Genomic DNA, 22745 nt, shown 5'->3' with positions numbered 1-22745 from the left:
CTATGCCAATAGAATTCTTCAAAGTTCTAATGAGTCTCTCGTGATCGACTATGTCGAAGGCGGAGGAGAAGTCAACAACATAATAGGCCGACCTTACCACAGTCGCATGTTGTAAAGTAACTCATTGGAAACTCTCCAGAAATGCCAGTTTCCAGTACTGTAGCCAGGTCGATATGGTATTAAACATTTCACAGCATCCCGTCGAACTGGGAAGAGATGTAAATCTTTGTGGGCCCAATATTTACAAGTGATGACTTGACTAAATGTAATCCTGGAAAGCAAGAAGTTTCGAACGTGGACCCGAACTTCCTCAAAGAGTTTGTGGGCGGTGGGGTTGCCTCAAGGTTTTGCGTTCGCTCGTCACCCTTAAATTGAATGAGTGAGTTTTTGTTTACGCCGCTTTTGGCAATAATGTGACACCAGAAATGGCCTTCACCCATGTGGGGAATCGAACCCGGGACTTCAGCGTGACGGGTGAACGCTGTAACCTCTATTCTACCCCAACCACTAGGCTACCCACCGTGTGTTGAGAGAAAGGTTTAATCACTAAAGTACCTCTTCACCCACCACCCCACCCCAACCCCTCCAGCCCCGTCCACACAAACACACACACGCATCGCACACGTACGTACGTACGTACGTACGTACGTACATACATACATACATACATACATACATACATACATACATACATACATACATACATACATACATACATACATACATACATACATACATACATACATACATACATACATACATCGTGACTTACCTCTGTGAAATATGTAGTAAGTAACTCCAGGTTGATTTGTTAGGCCTGCTACTTTGTCATTAAACCAGGTGTTACTCTGGTAGCACAACTTCAGTTTGCGGTCATGGAACACTGATGCGCATGTCAGGCTTGTAGAAGCAGGTGTTCACACAGTGTGCGGCTGGACAACGAGGTTTCGGGGTGAAGGTCAGGAGACAAGAAGGTTGTGCATAAGGATCGTCACATAGAAAGCAGTTTCCATGACCATGTGAGGGGCACTTTGAGGCACTAAGACATCAATGTATCCTGAAAGTGTTAAAATAAACATTCAAAATCGAAAGCTGATAAAAAAAGATTAAAATTTAAGTTAAAGAATGTACACGAAAGAAAGCATAGATTTGAAACACGGATTCGTCCGAGAAATTCCAACTGTATACCAAGGATGCGAATAAGGGAACAAAATGAAAGTACAAATGTTTCTTTTATTCTTTTCCTGGTTTCTTCACAAGGTACTTAGTATGTGTTGCACTGTGGGTGAAATTCTGGAAATAAATAAAGGAACACTTGCCGCTTTGCTGTGTTTCCTTAATCGTTTCCATGAGTACAACAGAAACACGTTTAGGATGGAAACATTAATCGAAGCACTGTAAACTTTATGTCTCTTTCATGTTAGTTTCATTTTAGGAACAATTTAAAGATATTTCGTTACGTGTTGGTCCAGGCTGAAAGTCAATACGCCTCTGCATACCGATTGGTTTTGAATATGTTCTTAGAAAAGTGGGGTAAGAATATAATTCCATTTCCAATTTGAATTAAACTATTATGCAGATTTAAGGTAATACTCTATTTTGTAAACTTTCAGTCTACTCATGGTGTGACATATCAAGAGTATGTGACCAACGTACAGAAGAAATGTTTGTATGTGATGAAATGTTTTACATATATATACTTATTATAAGATTTAGATAAGACAAGAGAAAAGGTAAGAGGCGTACAATTTGTGGGTAACTAACTGGGGTAACAGGATTGTACGGATAGTCCAGTAATAAACGATGATACATTTTATAAAGTGTAAGCAATTTATAGTATATTTTCGCCTTTCACTCAACGAAGTGAAAAGAAGTTTCGCAATTAATATTTTCATGGCTTGTTCCACGGACAGCACCACATATTGTTTTAAGGGCATCTATATGTAGTTTTTCTAAGATAAGGGCCTGCTGATCTGCACACCGAAAAGTCTGATGTTATGTCTATGTCATTTATGTATAAAATCAAAAAGAAGTGGTTCTAAAACTGAACCCTGTGGAACACCAGCCATTACGGGTCAATGTGGAACTGAAAACCATTGATAACAACATTTTTTGTACTCTATTTTGTAAATAATTTTCAAACCATTTTAGTAAATTTCCTTTAAGTCCATTTGCCAGAAGCTTTCGGATAATTCCCTTTATGCCACACTTTGTCAAACGCAGAATATACGCATTAATACACTCTGCTAATGAAATGATGTGTCAAAGAGTATGACCAAAGTATTGAAGACATGTTTTATACATGTGACAAAAGTACTGACGAAATGCTTTTTATGTTTATTCTGTTATAAGAATAAATAACTCTTGCTAAATTCTTTTGTTTCGTTTCATATGGGTCATTCCATTTACCTGCAGAGGTACTAAGGGTTCACATGCATGAGCAATCAACCATGACATGTGTTTATTTAGACGTATGACTATTGGGTCGACACCATATTATGATCACATACAGCGTATTAATGAACTACAGTTCAAAGTAGCGTTAAACAGCTCAATTACAATTGTTACATTACAATACTTTAGTTTTCATGTCCTATTTAATACAATTAATATGTCATTTTACTTATTTCTTTTGTTCAGTTATAAAACTATGCAATATTTTATAACTGTTGAATTGTACATTAGCGACAGTTATCTGTATATATTATATGTCTAAGTTTACACTCTCTGTCGTTTACCACTATCGTAGTATCCTTTAGTTTTACTCAGCTCCATGTTTTGACAGAGAAACTTCATCAATGTCAACTTCTTTACATTAAGTATATTCTTAATCCTTTATCAATCAAGGAGTAAGAATATACGCCGACAAGGTGGGTTCTATATTGTAAAGAAGATGACGTCCATGAAATGACCTTGTCAAGTGAATAACTTCTAAATGTCATTCAAAGACTTAATATTGTGAGTCCGAAAATGTTCCTATTCAATTTGTGGTGATGGATTAAGTAGCAGTCAGTACTTACATCTCAAGTATCGTCTGGGTGACTAGTGGCTGTCTGAATGTTTGTCTTCAGATGAAGAAAGGAAAAGATTGCTAGGATCTTTCAGCCTATAGGTAAGTGCATCTGTACGTGCCTATCAGTGACTGTTTCGTTGCAGCTACGGCTTATGTGCAAAATCCAATTCGACAGAAGCCGTTTGAGAGAACATGTCCATGAGACTGAACGTATGTAATGTATGTGTAATCATTCACTCGGAAACACGTTTGTTAGATGAAGACGAAAGCCAACCCTCATGAATAGGAGTAGTTCGATACACTAAACCTGTGTCCGCGTCTAAGCGAATGTGGTGCATCCACTGGACTGTATGTACTGGCGTCTAGTTTCAAAGAGTTATGTACTGGATAACGGGACTCCTGGTAAGCTGTGAGTAATTAATTTTATTCAGCATATTCCACTGGGACACGTTTCTCGTTGGTCGTCAGGAATCGATATTCTTCTCGAATATGGTTATTCCGGGTACATGCCATGATACCCTTAACACGTACAAACCGCTGACCTGCCAGACCCTGAATAAGTTCTCTACATCATACATGCAGAGTATAAGAGCTTTTAGCAGGCATCTTAAATCAGTGTCATATACATGCTATTATAATTCAGCATATAAAAGCTTTTTGGGTATTATTTATTTTATTTTTTCAAAAGAGTGTTTTATCTTTACACATAGTGAGTAAACTGTAAAATTCTGTAAATTGATTACTTATTGATCTGTTCAAATCAGTTGTAACTTTTGTTTCAGTTTGTGCATTTGTACTGTTTCTGTATAACTCTGTATAGATAAAAATGTACACGTTCACTGTTTACAGTGTTGATCGCCAGCCCATCCATGGGGCGCTCGGGGTATACCAACAGCAGACTCCGCTGGAAATCTCGGTGATCGGCGTTCTCCGGATTATCTGCTATTCATAATAATGTCTTCCGGCCCATCATCATCATCATCATCTTTATTTCCTCCCTCTGTAGGAGATTAGATGCGTATTACAACAACAAGACAGCATGAGTATGCACATCTAGGAGAGGGTTAGTGGATGAGTTTAGTTTTACGCCGCACTCAGCAGTATTCCAGCTATATGGCGGCGGTCTGTAAATAATCGAGTCTGGACCAGACAATCCAGTGATCAACAGCAGGAGCATCGATCTGCGCAATTGGGAACCGATGACATCTATCACCAATGCCGTTAGTCGCCTCTTACGACAAGCATGGGTTACTGAAGGTTCATTCTAACCATATTGTTTCGGTGGATGCCTTTTAGCTGATAACACCATTAAGATAAATATCAGTTCTGAAATGAAAGCAACACCGGTGTGTATGTGTGTGGTGTGTGTACCCAGGTCTCATTGCATAGCTGGAATATAATAATGAATGTATAAAACATAATATAACCACTAACAGTTTCATCGCGTTATTTTGCTACATTATGTCATCTGGGTTGGCGAACTTTTTTTCGTGTTGTGAAGATGTGCTCATAGACAACAACCTGAGTATATCGAGTATACCGAAGATACAGTACAACCAGAGTACATCCTGGAAACCGAAGATACAGTACAACCAGAGTATATCCAGTATACCGAAGATACAGTACAACCAGAGTATATCCTGTATATCGAAGATACCCGTCCTTCACATTTCATCAGGCTCTCTGAACACCCGAGGGAACAACGGGTAAAATTTGACGGTGGGGAGAATTCAACAATGTCACAATCTCTTGTTCAAATTCAACAGTATGTGACAACAGTATTCAACATCCCTGCTCTCAACCCGCCATTCACAATTACGATGCTGTAGAGGACGCCATCTTGCAACACTATGCCTGCGCCTTTACTAAACATTGCCAGGCTGGTTCGGCCCACAAGTTGAGAGAATGAGTGAGTTAAGTTTTTACCGCGCTCTTAGCAATATTCCAGCAATATCACGACGGGGGACAACAGAAATGGCTTCACGTACTGTACCGATGTGGAGAATCGAACCCGGGGGTTCGGCGTGACCACTCGGCTAGAATCAGGCTCATTACTGTAGGTAGATTAAGGACGTAGTGGAGTGTTGAGCAACTTTGTTCCTGGCTCCGGTGACCCCAACCACCAGACTTTCGTATTTCTCCAACAAAGGGGCACAACACATAGGTGGCCCAATGTACTCGCTTGTACGACAAAAGGCCTTAGGTATTCACGGGTGGTCACGTTGCATCGTCACCAGTTGGTCTCATTCGCTAGTCGCGCCAAAGACCCTGGGTCGATAAAACAACAACATGAGTACAATGTGTCAAAGGCTTCATGCGTTGTACCCATGTGGGAAATCGATTCCGGGTGTTCAGCGTGAAGAGCGGCCGCTTTAACCATTAAGCTACCTCACCGCCCCTCACCAACTTCCAGAGTGCCGATCACACAATTACTTTCTTAAAACACCGAACAAGTAAGAATGTTTGATTTCATTAGACCACGCGAGGTTCCAGTGAACGTCATAGAAATACCATTCATCGAAATCAGGTCATGTTGTTAGAGAATTAGTATCATTCTTTATTCATTAAATGTAAAGGTTCCAAGCCAGATCTATTTACAAAACATGAGGACGTAACACTTCGGCATTTGATAACTCTAACAATACAATATGTTTGTTACAAGTATACATGTAAGCACTGAAAAGCAAGCTTGTGTCCCCATACGAGAAATTATATTTTCCAAACGCTGATTTGGTATACGAGAATTGGAAGATTCAAAATGCTAACGTCACAGATGCCATTAGGTGTCAAAGGCAAAATAGTCATGTGCGGATGAACTTTTCAAGAGGAGCATACGTGAATGTACAAGTTAATCCAATACATCACATGATAATAAACACCTGGGGGTATTTTTTGCTGGAAATATTTATATTCTCGAATTAGTTTGTGTGTTACAATGTTCAGACAACCAAAATGGAAATTGTGAAGTTCAAGGGGATTTGAAAAATGCATGGGCAAAACTATACAAGACCATAGGTATAATTAACCAAAATAGCTTTGGGTTTATATCACCATATATTGCAATACATGTAGTTTCACCATTGTATCTATGCAAATCCATTAAAGAACGTCGGTGCAAAAGAATGTCCAGTCTTGACTATCCTTAGAAATAATTGAACAAAGGGAAAAATGACAGCCCTTGAGCGTATAAATTCTGATTGTTTCCTGATGAGGAAGAGAGTTTTTATGGATGTCAACTTCTTTATCATGAGGAACACGTTTCGGAGTATATCCGTACTCCTTCATCAGGTGAATGAATGGTATATGACAGACAGCATATATACATGTACATGTAAGAACAACAAAAAGTAATAAGACAACAAATATGCAAAGAAAACAATGGAACCAATGGAAGCCAGCGGTTAACAGTTAATTAGCGCTGAATGGACGCCAACACTAAATCACTTAATCAATATTCCCAAATAGGAAAGTTTGACGTTTAACCAAGAAATTAAAAATATACAATAGTAAATCGTACAATATGTAAATACCACACAAGATCAATACACAGTAAACATGATATTAAAACACAAGGGATGTGGTTCAGACTCATAAAGGGGGCTCTAAAGCCACATCTTCTTAACAATTGCAATACATTTTCTTTCTATATACATAGATAAAAAACAGTTGTAATTCAACCAAAATGTTGATCACGAAAACCATAATTACAGAACACCGCCTTAAAACCGAAGTGTGATTTCCTGTCCTGATGTGTATGTTGCTATTCATAATCCTTTTAAGAATAACAGCCTCTTGACAAGACATTCTTTCCTTATACTCTGCGAATTTTACAAACTGATTCGTTCATAAAGAACTCAACCCTTTACAAACACGTGCATGAACACGTGCATTAGCTGGTGAAGAAAAGAACACCCAAGACCTTCGTACTGCACATTGATACCGACTCAGTCTATCATAACATTAAACATTGTTGTGTCGATCTTATGGTTATCTCGAACTAAAAGCTGGGTCCCGGTGTATGCCTTAAAGTGTACCCTAATAAAATGACTCCAAACAAATTTGATCCGGAAAGTTAAAAACAAATCAAATTGGAGTTTTGCCAGAAATGATATGTTCCAGTATTGCTGTGTTTCTTTCAACTGCAAAATTCAATAACGATACTTAAAATATCAATAATGTGCATAGATCAGGTACAGCTAATCACTGTGACCGGATATTTTACGTATGGAATTATTTCACCAGTCACCGTCGGGGTTTCCGGGGTCGCGATTGCAAAGATCTTGTTGACATATTAAAGTCCAACTGCACTGACTTTGAAAAAGTGCATTTGCGAATAAATGTATCCATTTGTCCATCCTAATGTTTTGTTTGAAGTTGGTTTGGTTGGTTTTGCTGTTGGACGCCGTACTATGTAAATAATATAGTCTGGACCAGACAACCCAGTGATCAACATCATGAGCATCGTTCAACACAACTGGGATACGATGACATGTGTCAACCAAGTCAGCGAGCCCTACCACACGATCCCGTTAGTCGCCTCTTACGACAAGCATGGGTTGCTGAAGACCAATTCTAACCCGATCTTCACGGGTATCATTAGCGGTAATGTGACCGTGGTTAATGTCAATGGTGGTGAGTTGGTGCACTGCCTCTAACATCGCCACACACCATGTCGCTGAATGTGAGCAATATTGCAAGAAATTGTTAATACAAACGATAAATATAATAAGTCCAGATATACAATGAACACTTTAAAACACTTTATAACCAGACAGTGCAACTCCATGATCAATAGCCAGATTTTGTTGGTAGGTATTCCCGGTGTTCCCTGCACTCGGTAATGACTGAGCAATGTGTAAAGGTATTACAATTCCTTATTACATGTATAATGCGCAGTCTTCTCTACCGAAACAACGTACGCACTATCCACTCGAGTACCCGGAACTATATCGGCGTTTGCGACGTGTAATGATACCTGTTCCTAATTAGCGCTCCCCTTTCCTGCGGTAATCTAATAAGCACCCATATAGATTTTAAAGGGACACTGATCTATGGCTTCAATCTGTCACTACCACTAAGGTCTCATTAGCTGCCGAGCGACGATTTGCAGGCGGACACAGCTGATTGTGACATGGGACTGGACACCTATCTGTGAGGGACAGCAGACCTGAACTTTGAAACAATGTTTATCCGCATACACTTTTGCAATCGCTGTAATTTAAAAATCCGTATAGTTAAATATCTATATAAAGAGTTTTCACTTTAGTACAGAGCAAATACGCGTCTATACTCTTTATGCAACAGATTCAGATTTTAAAAATCAAAACGAATTGAATCCATTTTGCCGAAAATATAAGCCCTCCACAAAGATCCAACCTTATATTTAAATAACACATCTATTAAAGTAGTAAAGAAGCGAAATTCTTTGGTTGAATTTTTATGAGCTTTGACCTATCGACCCTATATTACTTTTTTTTAAAATATAGTGTCTCCGAGAAATTATTGATAAAGTTGTTGCGGGCAAATATTTAATACATGTATGTAAACTATAGAAGTTTTACTTACATGAATATGTTGGGATATGATTTCTCTTACAGTCTAAGCAGTAGCGTACTTGCCATTAGACATTTTTGGCACGGGCCTACACTTAATGTTTTGGTAATGTCTTTACACGTGGTATGTTATGAATTCATTGTTTCGGGAGTAGTCTCCCTTTCTATGAAAGTCGGATAACTCTTTATGCTACGTTGATGCCAACATGACGTCTAGCGCTTCAAAACAATTAACAAGTATTTTAAAAGACTTCATCCAGTTATGATAATACTAATGAGCACCTCAGCCACAGCAAAAGGAAGTATCCGTTCCAGAGTGCACCAGCATAGTTAGATACGGTCCATTATGATATTGGTGTGTGACTGATCAGGAAAAAGAAAGATTTCCCTTACAACGAAATTGCAAGACTGTCATTTGTTCAAAAATGTTTATAATAAAAACTAATCAGGAACTAGCATTCTAGCATTCAATATTTATTCACAACACTACTCGCAATAGTCCACAGATTTTTTATATGCATATAAATTGTAAACTGATTTCTGTTACCCCACACACACCGCCAAGAAAATGCATGGAAAGTTCCTTTTCATTTTGATAGTAAAGTTTAATAAATCATTTGGTACCAAATAGTAGAATGGCTTTTGCTGAAAGAACCATTTCTGTCATTGCCTAAATATGTTATAAAATATTTGTTAGAATATCAAATTAAAAAGTTCAATTTCAGTAAGTTGCCCATGAAAATATATTTTATATGAAAGTTTGAAATATGCTATTTTAGGAATATTTTATATTGAGCAACCATTTTTTTAAACATCCCCTGAGAAGTCAAGTCAAGTCAAGTCTTTTTTTTTTTGTATGAAGGCCCCATATACAAATATACAAATAGTTATTACAATGATGAATGCTGCATGTGTACACTATAAGCACGCTTAATTTAACATAAGTGACATAATGAAATACAAATATATTATCCATTAACCAGCCGCTGTCGTAGCTCAAAGCTAAAACATAAATATTTACAAAGATTATTTAATAACTCAGTTGATAAGATAATAATTAATTAAATTTACAGGTAGACGGATTGTCGTTGTACATTTGTGGTAAATAGCAATTTCTTAAATTATTAAAGCATTCACATATAAGTATAAAAGTGAAATTCATCTTCTATTCCTTTATTGCATATGGGGCAAAATACGTTGATTAAAATCAGTTCCCAACCACCGTCCCTCATTAACCTTTAATTGTAAAGTGCCCGCTCTGATTCTAGTAAGAATATTTCTGTGTTTCTTATTTGTTAACATAGTTAAATATTTTTCTGGCTCTAAAAAGGCTTATACCTTGAACTTTCTTCAATTGTACTATTCCATGACTGTATATACATGTCAACTGCAACTTTTTAAACATTTGAAGAAACTGTGATTCACCTTGAAATAACCAAACATAACCATTTTCATATGAAAAAACAATAAATTACACACAGATGAAACATAATTATCATAACCACAATTATCGTAATACATTAGCATATCATAAGCTTTTTGGAATTCTTCGTTGATGCATATTTACAAGTTTAAGCCAGTATTATATGGAACGCCGTTGTGCATTTATATACATTGGGCAACGTCCACAATCACCATAAACAATTACATTTGTTTTTGGGGACCAACATTTAAGAACTTCTTACATGCAGATAAATGTACATTTTCAATCTTTAAAATTTATTAATACCCCATACTTAGGCACCATACAAAGAATTGGTTGAATCTGGGTATCAAATATTTTGAAAAATACAGAATAGTCAACATTATCTAATTTATATAGGAGTGGTGTAGTACTTCTAGAAGTGCCCTTTTACCCCGAGATGATAAATCTAATATACATTTATTGAATTTACAAGAAGATGAAAAGGAATACCTAGATATCTATATGAATCAACTGTCAAAACACGTTCACCTTTATAAAACCATTTCTCATTTCTCGCTAAGGGTCCACCTCTTCTAAAAACAACAATCTGAGTTTTCTCTAGATTAACTGTCAATCCCCACGTGTCTGCATATGATTCTAGGATTGCTACTTGTCTTTGTAAACCCGATACAACATCAGAGGCTAAAACCACATCATCTGCAAATAATAACGATAATAAAATAATTGCCCACCAAATTTTCCGTGTTGTGTTATTTCTAATGACAATTCATTTATAAAGAACGAGAAGAGGAGCGGACTTAGAATGCATCCCTGCCTTAATCCTATTGGACATTCAAAATAATCGGTTACAATATTGTCAACGCGTGTATATGCGTCGACTGGGGAATTAGCTCATGTTTAAGATGAAGTGTACGTACAATACGTTGACAAGACGAAGGAATACGTTGAGCTCAAACTTCTTTAGTTACATGACAAACAAATACACAAGACACAAATATGGTGAGCGGAGCACCTGCTCAACCCCAGGGCGTTTCCTACGAGCGGCATTATCCCGCCTGTGGACGTCCCTACACACAGTCCAAATAATGAACTCGTACTCCTTCACTGTCTAGATGTGAGCATACTCAGTATATATACAGTTTTTGACAACAATGTGACAGGCGACGACTCATCAATGGACAGACAGAAAAACAATAGCACTTCCTTGACCAGTTGATGTGATGGCAGACACGGCCAAGGGGGATTACCAATGAAGGTTATGAATGTCTTATAAATAAATAAATAAACTTCCACTTTTAATCGAGATTTTGAGATTTTTGAATTACACAATGATCTTGCTACTGGCAAATTCGACATCGTCTTCTGTTGGTTGCCAAGCCATGTTGGTTAATTTCTGGTAACACAATGGCCGATTTTACTGCTGCTAAGGCTCCACTCGAAAATCCTGTGACACAACTTCTCATCCCATACTCCAATTATAAAAACTATCATTAGATCGTACATCCGTGATCTGATGCAGAAGAAGTGGGACACCCAGGTAGGTATCAATAAATTATATGCAATTAAACCAACCATAGGTTACACCTACTTGGGTTGTCAGTCAAGATGTAAAGAGGTCATCATGCGACGATGTCGTATTGGCCATTCTCGATATACACACGAATATCTATTGAAAGGTGAGGATCCTCCATTTTGTATCCCTTGTGATGAAAGAATCAGTCAAGCATGTCCTGCTTGACTGCATAGATTTTTCCATCATAAGGGATAAATATTTCAAAGTTTCATCAATGAAGGATCTTTTTGAAGTAAGTTCATTTTTAATACTTGGTTGTTTTTAAAAGGATTGAATTATTGCATACATTTTGAATGACATGAATGTACATAGATAATTAGTATGTTATAATCGGTAGATTAAATTAGCAACCGAGATTGTAAGTGGATCTTAAAAAGGGAAGGAAGATATTCAAATCATTGTAAAATCGTCCCAAATTCTCGAGGCGGCCAGAATTTAGTATCTGATTGACACAATGATATCCAGAAGACGAGAGACTGTGCACTGGAAGTGTTGTAAGGCCGGATGTCCTGCAACAATCAACACCTTTAAAACCTCATCACCACCACCTACAGGAACATCCAAACCATGTCCCAGATCCTACAAAGCTGAAATCAGATGCCATCTTTGCCAACTTGAGAGAAATGGTCAAAGATGATCACAGACCAGTGCCAAACATCTATCAAGAGGAAGTGACATTATAGCAAAACTGTATATTTTAGCAAAGTGAAAGATGAAATATCAGTTTGATAGTCAATATGAATCATCTTTCCATTGTTTAATATTTGCTCCCACCAATGATGGTTAAATATACAGCCTAGTATATATATATATGTGTGTGTGTGTGTATGTATGTGTGTGTGTGTGTGTGTGTGTGTGTGTGTGTGTGTGTGTTCAGAACTAACAACATCTGAATCGGAGGAAGTTCAACAGACAGCGCCAGTTCTGTACAGTGTTAGCTCCAGCATATACCGAGCCTGATCCAAGACGCTTCCTCCTCTACCCAAACGACGCCAGAACATCGACATGCCTGACATCTACCAGCAGACCTCCAGTGGCCAGAATTTCGTCCTACATGCTGAAGATGACAACACGCTCCTCGTCTTTTCCACCCCAGACAACATCCGCCATCTTGCCACGTCAATCCAGCTCGGGTCCATGCAGGTAGCAAAAGTATTGTAAGTCCCCATAGTCTCTAGTATGGTGATCTACCTTCAGTAGCTGGCGATACTCAGTCCGTTTTATATTGTATTGTCCTAATTTGAAATCCAATTTTAGAAATAGATGCAAGTTTTAATTCTTGATACTGTGATATTCTAGTTGGTTATACTGTCCTTCGTCGACAGCTTTGCAGTTCGATTGTTGAAGGAGAGTCCGGTTAGTAGTATAAAGATTTTACGCGTGGTTACAGTTTTCAGGTACAACAATCTCGCACATATAAGAGTAAAGGTCTCCACATTTTACTCTTAACCATTTCTTGGTACCAGAGTTAAACACCACACAGTTGTAGGTTCCTGGAGGATCAGACCAGTAGAAGAAGACTGGCGCCTGCCCTTTGTGACATTTCAAGACATCGCCACCAGCGGTGATTCCGATCCAAATGTCTTTCCCTTTGAGAAAGGAGGACAATTAGTTCATAATATATTCAGATTAGAGTGAGTGATTACTGCTAAACGCCGCACAATGTATCTTATCAATCTTGAAAATTTATATGCAGCTTATATATACACCATTTTAGGATTTGTTTACTTTCATTAAACAAATTCTTTAATCAATCTGGCCAACGGGGCGGTGGGGTAGCCTAGTGGTAAAAGCGTTCGCTCGTAACGCCGAACACCCGAGTTCGATTCCTCACATGAGTACAATGTATGAACCCTATTTCTGGTGTCCGTTAAATTGCTGGAATATTGCTAAAAGCGGCGTAAAACCAAACTCACTCAATCTGGCCAACGTTTATTTAATTACATTAACTATTACGTTTTGGATAGAGAGAGGTTTTTCTTGTTGTTCATGAAATATTATGGAAAATGGTAGCTATGGTATCTAGTACATGCGTTTTAACAGTTTTGAGTTGTGTGGTATCATTGTATATTCTGAGCTTACAAACGTCACGCCATTACGTAGAACTCTGAAGACGTTAAAGCACACACGGTCGTTACGTATAACTACAGGTTGACAGGTTAGCTATCCTTCTATATCCGACTGAGTTTGCGGTTGATGTTTGAACAGTATTACAAACATATCATGGAGGGTTTGTTTAATATGGGAGGAAAACCCGCCGTAATGGAGGTCTCTGACGTTTACCATTTAATGAAACCGACGAAAAATACTCGGGGGCAAGCAACTGACAATAATTGATTTCTGGCGTGCCCAAGGGACACAACTCTGTACGGCGAACTTCGGCGTTTAAACGTCAGGAGCAATAGGTGTTCTTTGGCTTCTTTGAATAATGACAGAACCACTTAAATCATGTGAAAATGGGATGTTCTTTAACTTCTTTTGAGTAGTATATTTTCCTTCATACTGTACCTCTTCGTTTGACCATAGTGTACACTAGGCCATTCTGTGCTGCCGAGTAGATATTAAACAACCTGCCGCTCAGACCCAAACAAGCGTTTTTAGCATCAATGTTCTTCTTCAGTTCTTCGAAAAGATAGAAACATTTATTCGTTGGTTTGTGGTATACCCATCCGTCTGGACAATCAGCTGAAAAGAGAATTGTGTATTCATTGATTCCTGTACGCTTAGTCATTACAGTGTTTACAGTGAGTGAGTGAGTGCAGTTACACGCCTTTCCTTAACAATATTCCAGCAACATCACGGCGGGGGACGCCAAAAATGGGCTTTGCACATTGTACCCATGTGGGGAATCGAACCCGTGACGAGCGAACGCTTTAACCACAAGGCTACCACACCGCCCATCAAATCTTTGCATGCATCGACCAACTGCAATGATCTCACCGTAGGAGGAGCAGTGATCGGCAAAAATATTTCATAGCAGGGAGTGAACGATTTATCACGCGAGAGGAGAGCAGGTTTTATTTTTTTAGGTGTAGGAAACTTGTCAATATCTGTATTTGTATAGGTCACACTGTCCCCAAAATTCATGTGGTAAAATAAAAGACACATGTGCTCAATTCCATCAAATATCGTTCCATTCCGTCATCATTCAAATGCCCCATGAGCCTGTAAAACATTGTAAAATAAAAGTACAGATGCATAAATATATCAAAATGTAAAGGTATTGTATAAACGAAAAAAATATATATATATATATATATATATATATATATATATATATATGTAACGGGAAAATAAAATTTCAATTGTGGTCCCGAACTTCCTAAAGAGTGTGTGGGCGGTGGGGTAGCCTAAGGGTTTGTGCGTTCGCTCGTCACGCATAAGTGAGTGAGTGTGTTTAGTTTTACGCCGCTTTGGGCAATATTCCAGTGATATCACAGAACGGGACACCAGATATGGGCTTCACACAGTGTACCCATGTTGGGAGTCGAACCCCGGACTTCAGCGTGACGAGCGAACACAATAACGACGTGGGTTCAAATCCCCACATGGGTACAATATGTGAAACCAATTTCTGCGTGTCTCCCACCGTGATGTTTCTTGAGTATACCAAAAGCGGCGTAAAGCCACTCTCACTAACTCGCCACAAAGTGAGTACGTGTGTTTGTAGGCCGCTGCGAACAATATGCATCAATATTGTTCGACTGGGACACCTTTTGGGGCCTTCACACACACACACGCATGAGCGCGCGTACGCACACACACATACATCGTGACTAACTTACCTCTGTGGAATATGTAGTAAGTAACTCCAGGTTGGCTTTTTAGTGTTCGTACTCTGTCATTAAAACAGGTGTTACTCTGGTAACACAGCTTCCGGCTGCGGTCATAGAACACTGATGCGCATGTCAGGTTGTAGAAGCAGGTGTTCACACAGTGTCCGGCTGACAACGAGGTTTCGGGGTGAAGGTCAGGAGACACAAGGTTGTGCATAAGGATGGTCACATACAAAGCAGCTTTCCATGACCATGTGAGGGGCACTTGACGCACTGAGACATCAATGTTTCCTGAAATTGTTAAAACTAAACAGTAAAATCGAAAGTCGATAAATAAAGATTAAAATTTAAATTATAGGGGAAGCGTACATGAAAGAAAGTATAGAGTGACTAATAATAATAAATATATATTTATATAGCGCTTATTTCCAGTTAGGTTAAACTGCTCAAAAGCGCTCTTGGGCAATGAATTGTCCTGGGAAGATGTACAACAGTGAGTCTATAAATACGGGGAGTTTGCAGTTCAGGCGTAACATGAGGTGAGAAAGGTAGGTTTTCAAGTGTCATTTGAATGTTTTTCTATGTTCTGAGAAGATCGTAATTCAAAAGGGAGAGAATTCCAGGGACCATTGGAAGTTTCTATTTCCAAAAGACTGACTGACTGACTGACTCAGTTTGGTTTTACGCTGCTTTTAGCAATATTCCAGCTACATCACGGCGGGGGACACCAGAAATGGGCTTCACACATTGTACCCATGTGGGGATTCGAACCCGGGTCTTCGGCGTGACGAGCCAACGCTTTAACCACTAGGCTACCCCACCGCCCTATTTCCAAAAGATGTTCGGGCGGAGGAAACTGTCAGTAGGAGTTGGCTATCGGATCGCAAAAGATCTTGCAGGTTGTTTTAAGTTCGTTGAGATACGGATGGGTTTCAGAGTGGTATCCACGGACAGTTAAGTCAAGTTTTGAACTTGATTCTGTCTACAATCTTGAGCCAATGTAAATTCTTCAGTACAGGGTCGACATGAGACGGCGCTGAGTGTAGAGTCGAATATAACACCGAGATTCCTGGATTCCTGGCTTGGGTCGATGATACTGGTTGACACTTTGAACTCATGAAGTGACAGTTTAGGTCTGTTGAATTTTGATGTTATTACCAACAATTCGGATTTCCTCATTCAGTTTTAGAAAGTTTCTTGTCATCCAAGACCAGCAATCATTCTTGAAAATGCACCATTGGTTGAGTCATTGTCGGTGGGCTTGAAGGACGGGTATAACTTTGTGTTGTCAGCATAAAGATGGTAAGTGAGTTGTATGAACGGGCAACATGACAAAGTGGGGAGGTGTAAATTGTAAAAAGTATTGGTCCTAGCACGGAACCCTTGGGTACGCCGTACCTAAGCTCTGTCATCTTAGATCTAATACCGTCTACATTGACACATTGGTATCGACCTATCAGATAGGATTTCAGCCAGAATAGTGCATCGCCAGTAACACCAAATCTCTGTTCAAGAGCATCAAGAAGTCTTCCCTGATCAATGGTTTCAAAAGCAGCGCTTAAATCCCGGAGTACCAACACTGCTGCACCATCTTTGTCGACTACCTGTAGGAGATCGTTCTGAACGCGAACAAGGGCAGTCTCAGTACTATGGCCTTTTCTGTAGGCTGTTTGGAGAACTTCATCGTTCCCTGACCAGATCAAATGCTGGTTGAGTTGTGAAGCAACTACACGCTCAAGGACGTTCGAAACAAACGACAGGTTAGACACAGGTCTATAGTTTTAAGATACTCAGCATCAAGTAGTGCTTTTTTTTCAATAAAGGCGAGACAAGGGCCTTTTCAAATGCTTCAGGAACGGTTGATTCGAAAAGGATTGATTACCTAAATAGGTGATCACAGGGACCAGCCTCGTCCAAACAGTCCTAGAGCAGCCACGTGGGTAACGGGTCCAGACTGCAGGATTTGTTAGGACACTGTGAAATAAGATTCATGATCTGCATCTCACTGGTTTGAGACAAGCTGGATAGAAGGTGGAAGGTGACCTGGCGAGTTGTGATTGGTACTTCAAGTCTCAGATGTCCCACAAGTACTTTCAAGACTGGAACGAAGAATTTGTATCTTCTCTGTGAAGAACTTGGAAAACGCATTCACCATCTCTTCTTTGAGTTTGAGTTTGGGAGTGGTTTAGTCTTATTCTAGAATAGAAGCCTATCACACAATCGATAACGATCTTTGTGACCTTTAGAGTTCTGAATTGCATCGCTGAAGAATGTCTTCTTTGTCTTATTGACAAGAGTATTGACCACATTGCGTTCGACAGGATGCATCTCCTTAAACACTGTTCAAAGGCAGTGATACAAATGATACTCGAACAGCAAATACATGATGGCAATGTTGATCTCACTGCCATAGCTGGCTGAGATGATCTTCACACAATTGATGGTCTTCGTGTAACTTGGAAGAAACAGACCTAAAGATTCTCCAACTTCCTATCAGAGGTAATGGAGCTAATTACCACCTGTAGCCGGCATCAAAATACACAGAACTCCATCATTCCGATTTGGTTCAGTTAGATCATCACAAATGTGTTGAATTTCCATCTCGGTCAGCTTGATGGATTCATGGTTGGAATGGTGTTTCACAAGCACAGCATCACTACATCTACTTAACATCGCATTAATTATGTACGACCAGATACATCCGTTGGAACTTAGCAAACACCATGACGCCCGAGCCTTTTGCCCAAACTTTATTATTTTGTTTGGGGCTAGGACAGTCAGTAATGCCGTCAAACTAACACAAAGATTTCGAATTCTCCAGCAGTATCAATGGTTGATACAGCATTCACTGGGGATACAGTGGGTGCACTGTAATTAAAATGTGTCAAGATAATTCTTTATCATATTAACATAACATACACGGATCTTATAATCACTGAATGGTATTTTTTAAAAATGGGTCTGCATCTCCGACTTTTATATCAATATCATGACCCATGTTACTTTATAGCTGACCATAGCTTTACCACACTATTAAGAGCATTCCATCAGCGAGGTCTGGAAATTTTCTTGACACTCTTTTTCATGATGCGCATTCACTTGGTACCATTATTTCAGCTATAGTTTCACTTAATGGAATAGCCTCTGGAAACTTTGTTGGAAATTACACAAGATAGCAAGCATGTACTGGTTACCTAACATCGCTTTCGGCAAGGGCCCACAACACAATCAATTGATGGCCAAATTGCTTGGCGGTGATTGGCTTAACATTTGAAACTGGCACCTTTTGTAACAAAGAGCCTTAACAACAAAATTGAGTACTCACTGGTCTACAAAACTAAATCCTCATTGGCTGAACCACAAAAGGATGTGACTTGATCATTCACAACAACAGCATTATGGGAAGAACGAGATGTAGCAGACATCTACATGTAGGCTCCGACAAAATACAGAACGAGGAGCAGGAGTAGATGCAGTATCCTTTTCTGATTTATAACCCTTCGAATACCATCGGAAAATACAATTGCCTGAAAATATCCTCATCACCAGGGACATCTGAAGAGCACCGTCTATCAAAGTCTCCTCCATCCATGCAAAGCCAACAAACGTACTATAACCATCCGTTTCGTAACAGGCAGTCTGTACGCTTCAGGGACCAATCCATAACCCTTCTACACAGCAGCTTTAACGACCTAATAATGAAACTCCTATCTATACATAAAACAGAACACACTTCCTGATCTTTAACCCTAAACATTCTTAGAATTTGCACATTTCTGAAAATGTAAATTACACTTTCTCAACATCACGTTCAGGCAAGGGCAAAACAACACTGTTATGCTTGGACGTGATAAAAGATGGTACTGCACATCAATTTGTTTCAACTGTATTTCTTTATCAACCCCTAAATATCTATTAATGGCTTAATTTGAGGCATGTTCTCTGGTTTGATTGCATGCTTTTATTCGGCTCGATTCTTGAAGTGGAATTTCTTTACCCATATGGAACCTATTATAGATTCTGATTCTTTTATCAACGTCCTTGAAATTTGCATCATCATCCAAGTTGTTTTTCTTAAATAATTTGTAAGAAATGATTACCAGATTTTATTCGACCCAGGTCAAGGGTGATTACGATACTAGAGCCTTCTTCTGCAGATGAGAAGCTGTAAACAAATCCATCACTGCTAAGCAGCAACGTGGTTGTTGGCTTCCATAATAAGACAATAAAATGTAAATACAATAATTTTGCAAAACAAGGAGTATATCAAATGTCCCCTGGATTGGCTCCCAGTGTCTGGTACCATTGTCCTCTACCAGACGCCATTTCAAAGAGACTTCGTGTTGAGAGTCAGAAGGGTTTTTGCCTGGCTAATTGGTGGTGATGAATTAGAAGTAACGATAGAAATACTCACATGGTAGAGTACACGGTCTGGGCGTCTTGTAGTTTATCGTTCAACGTTTGTGCTTCAGACGAAGAAGGCAAGGAGCTGTGGGCTTTATTTAACCGCTGGGATGTTTCAAGCCAATCAATGAATGCTTCCGTACTCCTACGGCGAATTTGCCAGATGGGAGTCGACAGAAGCCGTGTGAGAGATAGCATATTAACGAGAATTTTTTATGGAATGATTCATTAGGAAATAAAACTGTGGACCAAACGTTAAATGAATGCAGAAGAAAAGCCGACTCTCGTAAATAGGGGATTAGTTCGATCTGCCAAACATGGTTTACGCGTCCACAAGTTAGTGAATGTGCAGCCACTGAGCTGTATTTACAGGTATCTAATTTCAAAATAGTAATGGGACCTTTGTTCAGCGAGTACTGTATTCCACTGGGACACCTTTCTCTTTGGTCGTCAGGAATCGATATTCCTTTCGCAAATGGATGGTCTAAATACATGTCATGGTACCCTTACATGTACTAATCCAGGTAGCCCAGTGGTTAAAGTGGCGAGTCGTCACTGAAGACCTGGGTTTGATTCTCAATATGGGTACAATGTGTTAAGGGCATTTCTGTTGCCCCGTCATGATATTGCTTGAATAATGCTAAAGGCGGCGTAAAGAGCTAAACTCACTCACTCAACACGTACAAACCGCTGACCTGTCTGATCCGGAATCAGTCTTTCACATCATATACTCTCCCAAAAAGAAACGCATATAGAATTTCAACTGTATTTTTTATGTTTATTTTGAAACATCTTGTTATGAGTTAATGAAAAATAGCGAAATTGCACACTTGGAAAAGCAGACTTATCCGTCTTTGGCACCAACTCGAGGAAAGTCGAGTTTGGAGTGTCACATGGAGACGATGGGTGGCGCTGAAGTCAATACCTCGATGTGACCACCGTGGGCATCTAGAACTGCACGGCATCGAACAAAAGGTCTCAGAACCTCGTGTTTGCCGAAATCGCAGCCCACTCTGCCTGTAGTGCCTGTGCGAGGATGTTGAAGTGTCTGGGGCTGTGGAAGTTGCGGCGTCGCACCCGTCTGTCCGAGGGTTATCCCACAGATGTTCGATCGGGTTTAAGTCCGGGATCTTGAGGGGGCCAGGGGAGCACATTGATATTGTGGTTCCGGAGGAAGTCTCTAGTGTGACGTGCTGTGTGGGGGGCCTGGCATTGTCCTGTTGAAAACAACTCCACTCTGGAGATCAATGATTGGAAGATTGAATGGTGGTATGAGTAGGATTTCGTCACAGTACCGTTGAGCTTGATAACGGTGTTGGTAGCTACTGACCGAAACGAGTCGCTCATAATCACATTAAAAGAGGTGTATATCCATAGAGAACTCCTCCTTGTTTGTTTTACCGTTGGGCTGACAAGGTTACCCTGGATCATCACCAAATCACTTCTCCTACGGCAGGTGATCGTACCCCATACATCACATAACACCGCCCCGGTCGAATCTGTCCACCTGTGGAACGGAAGCGTCGGCGAAACGTTCACGTCGACGTCTGTACACCCGCATTCTTCCATCGCGCCGTTCCAATAGAAATCGTGATTCATCACTGGAACCAAATTCTACGCCAATTCCGGTAGGTTCCAGGTCTGAACGTTGGTGCACCATTGAACTGGATGTCTGACGATGTTGCTGTCGTCGAAGCACAGGGCCAAAATAAAGGTCTTCTGCCTCTCTCAACCTGATATTCCTGACGGTCTGTGCAGAAAGCCTCCTCAATCCACGAGGTATTTGTCAGGCGGTACTGGTCGCCGTAGCTGTTCGATGACGCAGGTGAGGGTACCCGGACAGGAAGCGATCGTGCGCCGCAGTGGTCTATCGAGGTCGCCCACTAAGAGGGCATCTGCTACCGCATTCTAAGCGGAGATATCTCTCCCAGAGCCGTGAAATGGTGCTTTGGTGAACATTCACGCGTCGGGCAACTGCAACGTTGGATGGGCGGGCCAGCTTCAAATGCAAACCAATGGCGATATGACGGTTGGCTTCACTTATGCAGACGTGGCATTTTGCGTTCGTCAACAATATTCAAATACAGTGAATAATCGACAGACAGCGATCAACCTTTTATAACCATCATTGAGACTATCTGATCCCCAACTTTCGTGCATTGCATGTGAATGTGTATTGTCTGTGACACTACACGCCGAAATTGAAAATCATGCTGTTAAATACGGGTATTTTACGGATGGGTGCGTTTTGTTGTGATGTTTCAAAACATAAACACCATAGGACTCATAAACAGAGCAAAACCTTTTGTAAAATGAATCACGTTTTTAATTCATTGCTACATGAAATTTACTATTTTTCATGAGTGCGTTTCTTTTTTGGGAGTATATATACAGTAAAAAGGAAGCTATTTACCAGCATTGATCCTTAACTCAAAGGAAGGTCACCGCCATGAGGATTATAATTCAGATAATGAAAACTTTTTCCAGAAATCTTTGGAAAATTTACTCAAAACCAGCGTTTTTATATTTAGCTTAATATACACATAGCAAATACACTCATCTCTTTAAATTGAGTTACCCTGTGATCTGTTTAAATTGATTATTGTTTTTGAGTTTCGTTTTAAACATTTCAACTGTTTTCTCAGTGACTTGTTTATATCATAAAGCGTCTTTGCACTGATGTATATTACTACGCCTCGTGTTTACAACAAAACGGTACACGTTCAGTGATCACAGTGTTTATGGTCAGTCCATCCGTAATGGCGCTCGCGTTATGACAACAGCAGAATATTAAAGGATTTGTGATCAGCGTTCATCCTGACTACCTACCATTCAAAATGGCGTTCACGGCACAATTCAACAATTCAACACCACCAATTCAACACCACCACCAACAGCAGTTACTGTCTATTAGTTTGCACTAATGATAACTGAGCTACCGTTGTAGACGCGGAGGTAAAATTCAAAGTAATCGTTTAACAGAGTGACGATGGATCTGTAT

At 39.7% G+C, this 22745-nt stretch overlaps 1 protein-coding gene across 1 annotated transcript; it reads right to left on the bottom strand.

The window, feature by feature from the left end:
• Positions 1-12814: 12814 nt before the first annotated feature.
• Positions 12815-15574, bottom strand: LOC124268006 (snaclec mamushigin subunit alpha-like). The gene is made up of 3 exons (XM_046703005.1): positions 15350-15574; positions 14073-14249; positions 12815-13153 (listed from the first exon to the last, which is right to left on the bottom strand). Exons 1-3 carry the CDS (start codon positions 15555-15557, stop codon positions 12939-12941), a joined length of 600 nt encoding a protein of 199 aa, XP_046558961.1. The 5' UTR covers positions 15558-15574; the 3' UTR covers positions 12815-12938.
• Positions 15575-22745: the final 7171 nt, after the last annotated feature.

This window comes from Haliotis rubra, unplaced genomic scaffold (genome assembly GCF_003918875.1).
Source record: "Haliotis rubra isolate DU_JTF1 unplaced genomic scaffold, ASM391887v1 Scf1354, whole genome shotgun sequence".
Classification (NCBI taxonomy): Eukaryota; Metazoa; Mollusca; class Gastropoda; order Lepetellida; family Haliotidae; genus Haliotis; species Haliotis rubra.
This window is presented reverse-complemented; position numbering and strand designations above follow the sequence as displayed.

Coding starts and splice junctions, on each gene's coding strand:
- LOC124268006 (XM_046703005.1), bottom strand. CDS start 15,557: ATGCACAACCTTGTGTCTCCTGACCTTCACCCCGAAACCTCGTTGTCA. Junction 14,250..15,349: donor TTACTACATATTCCACAGAG/GTAAGTTAGTCA, acceptor TTCTCTTTTCAG/CTGATTGTCCAGACGGATGG. Junction 13,154..14,072: donor CACTATGGTCAAACGAAGAG/GTACAGTATGAA, acceptor CCTTTCTCAAAG/GGAAAGACATTTGGATCGGA.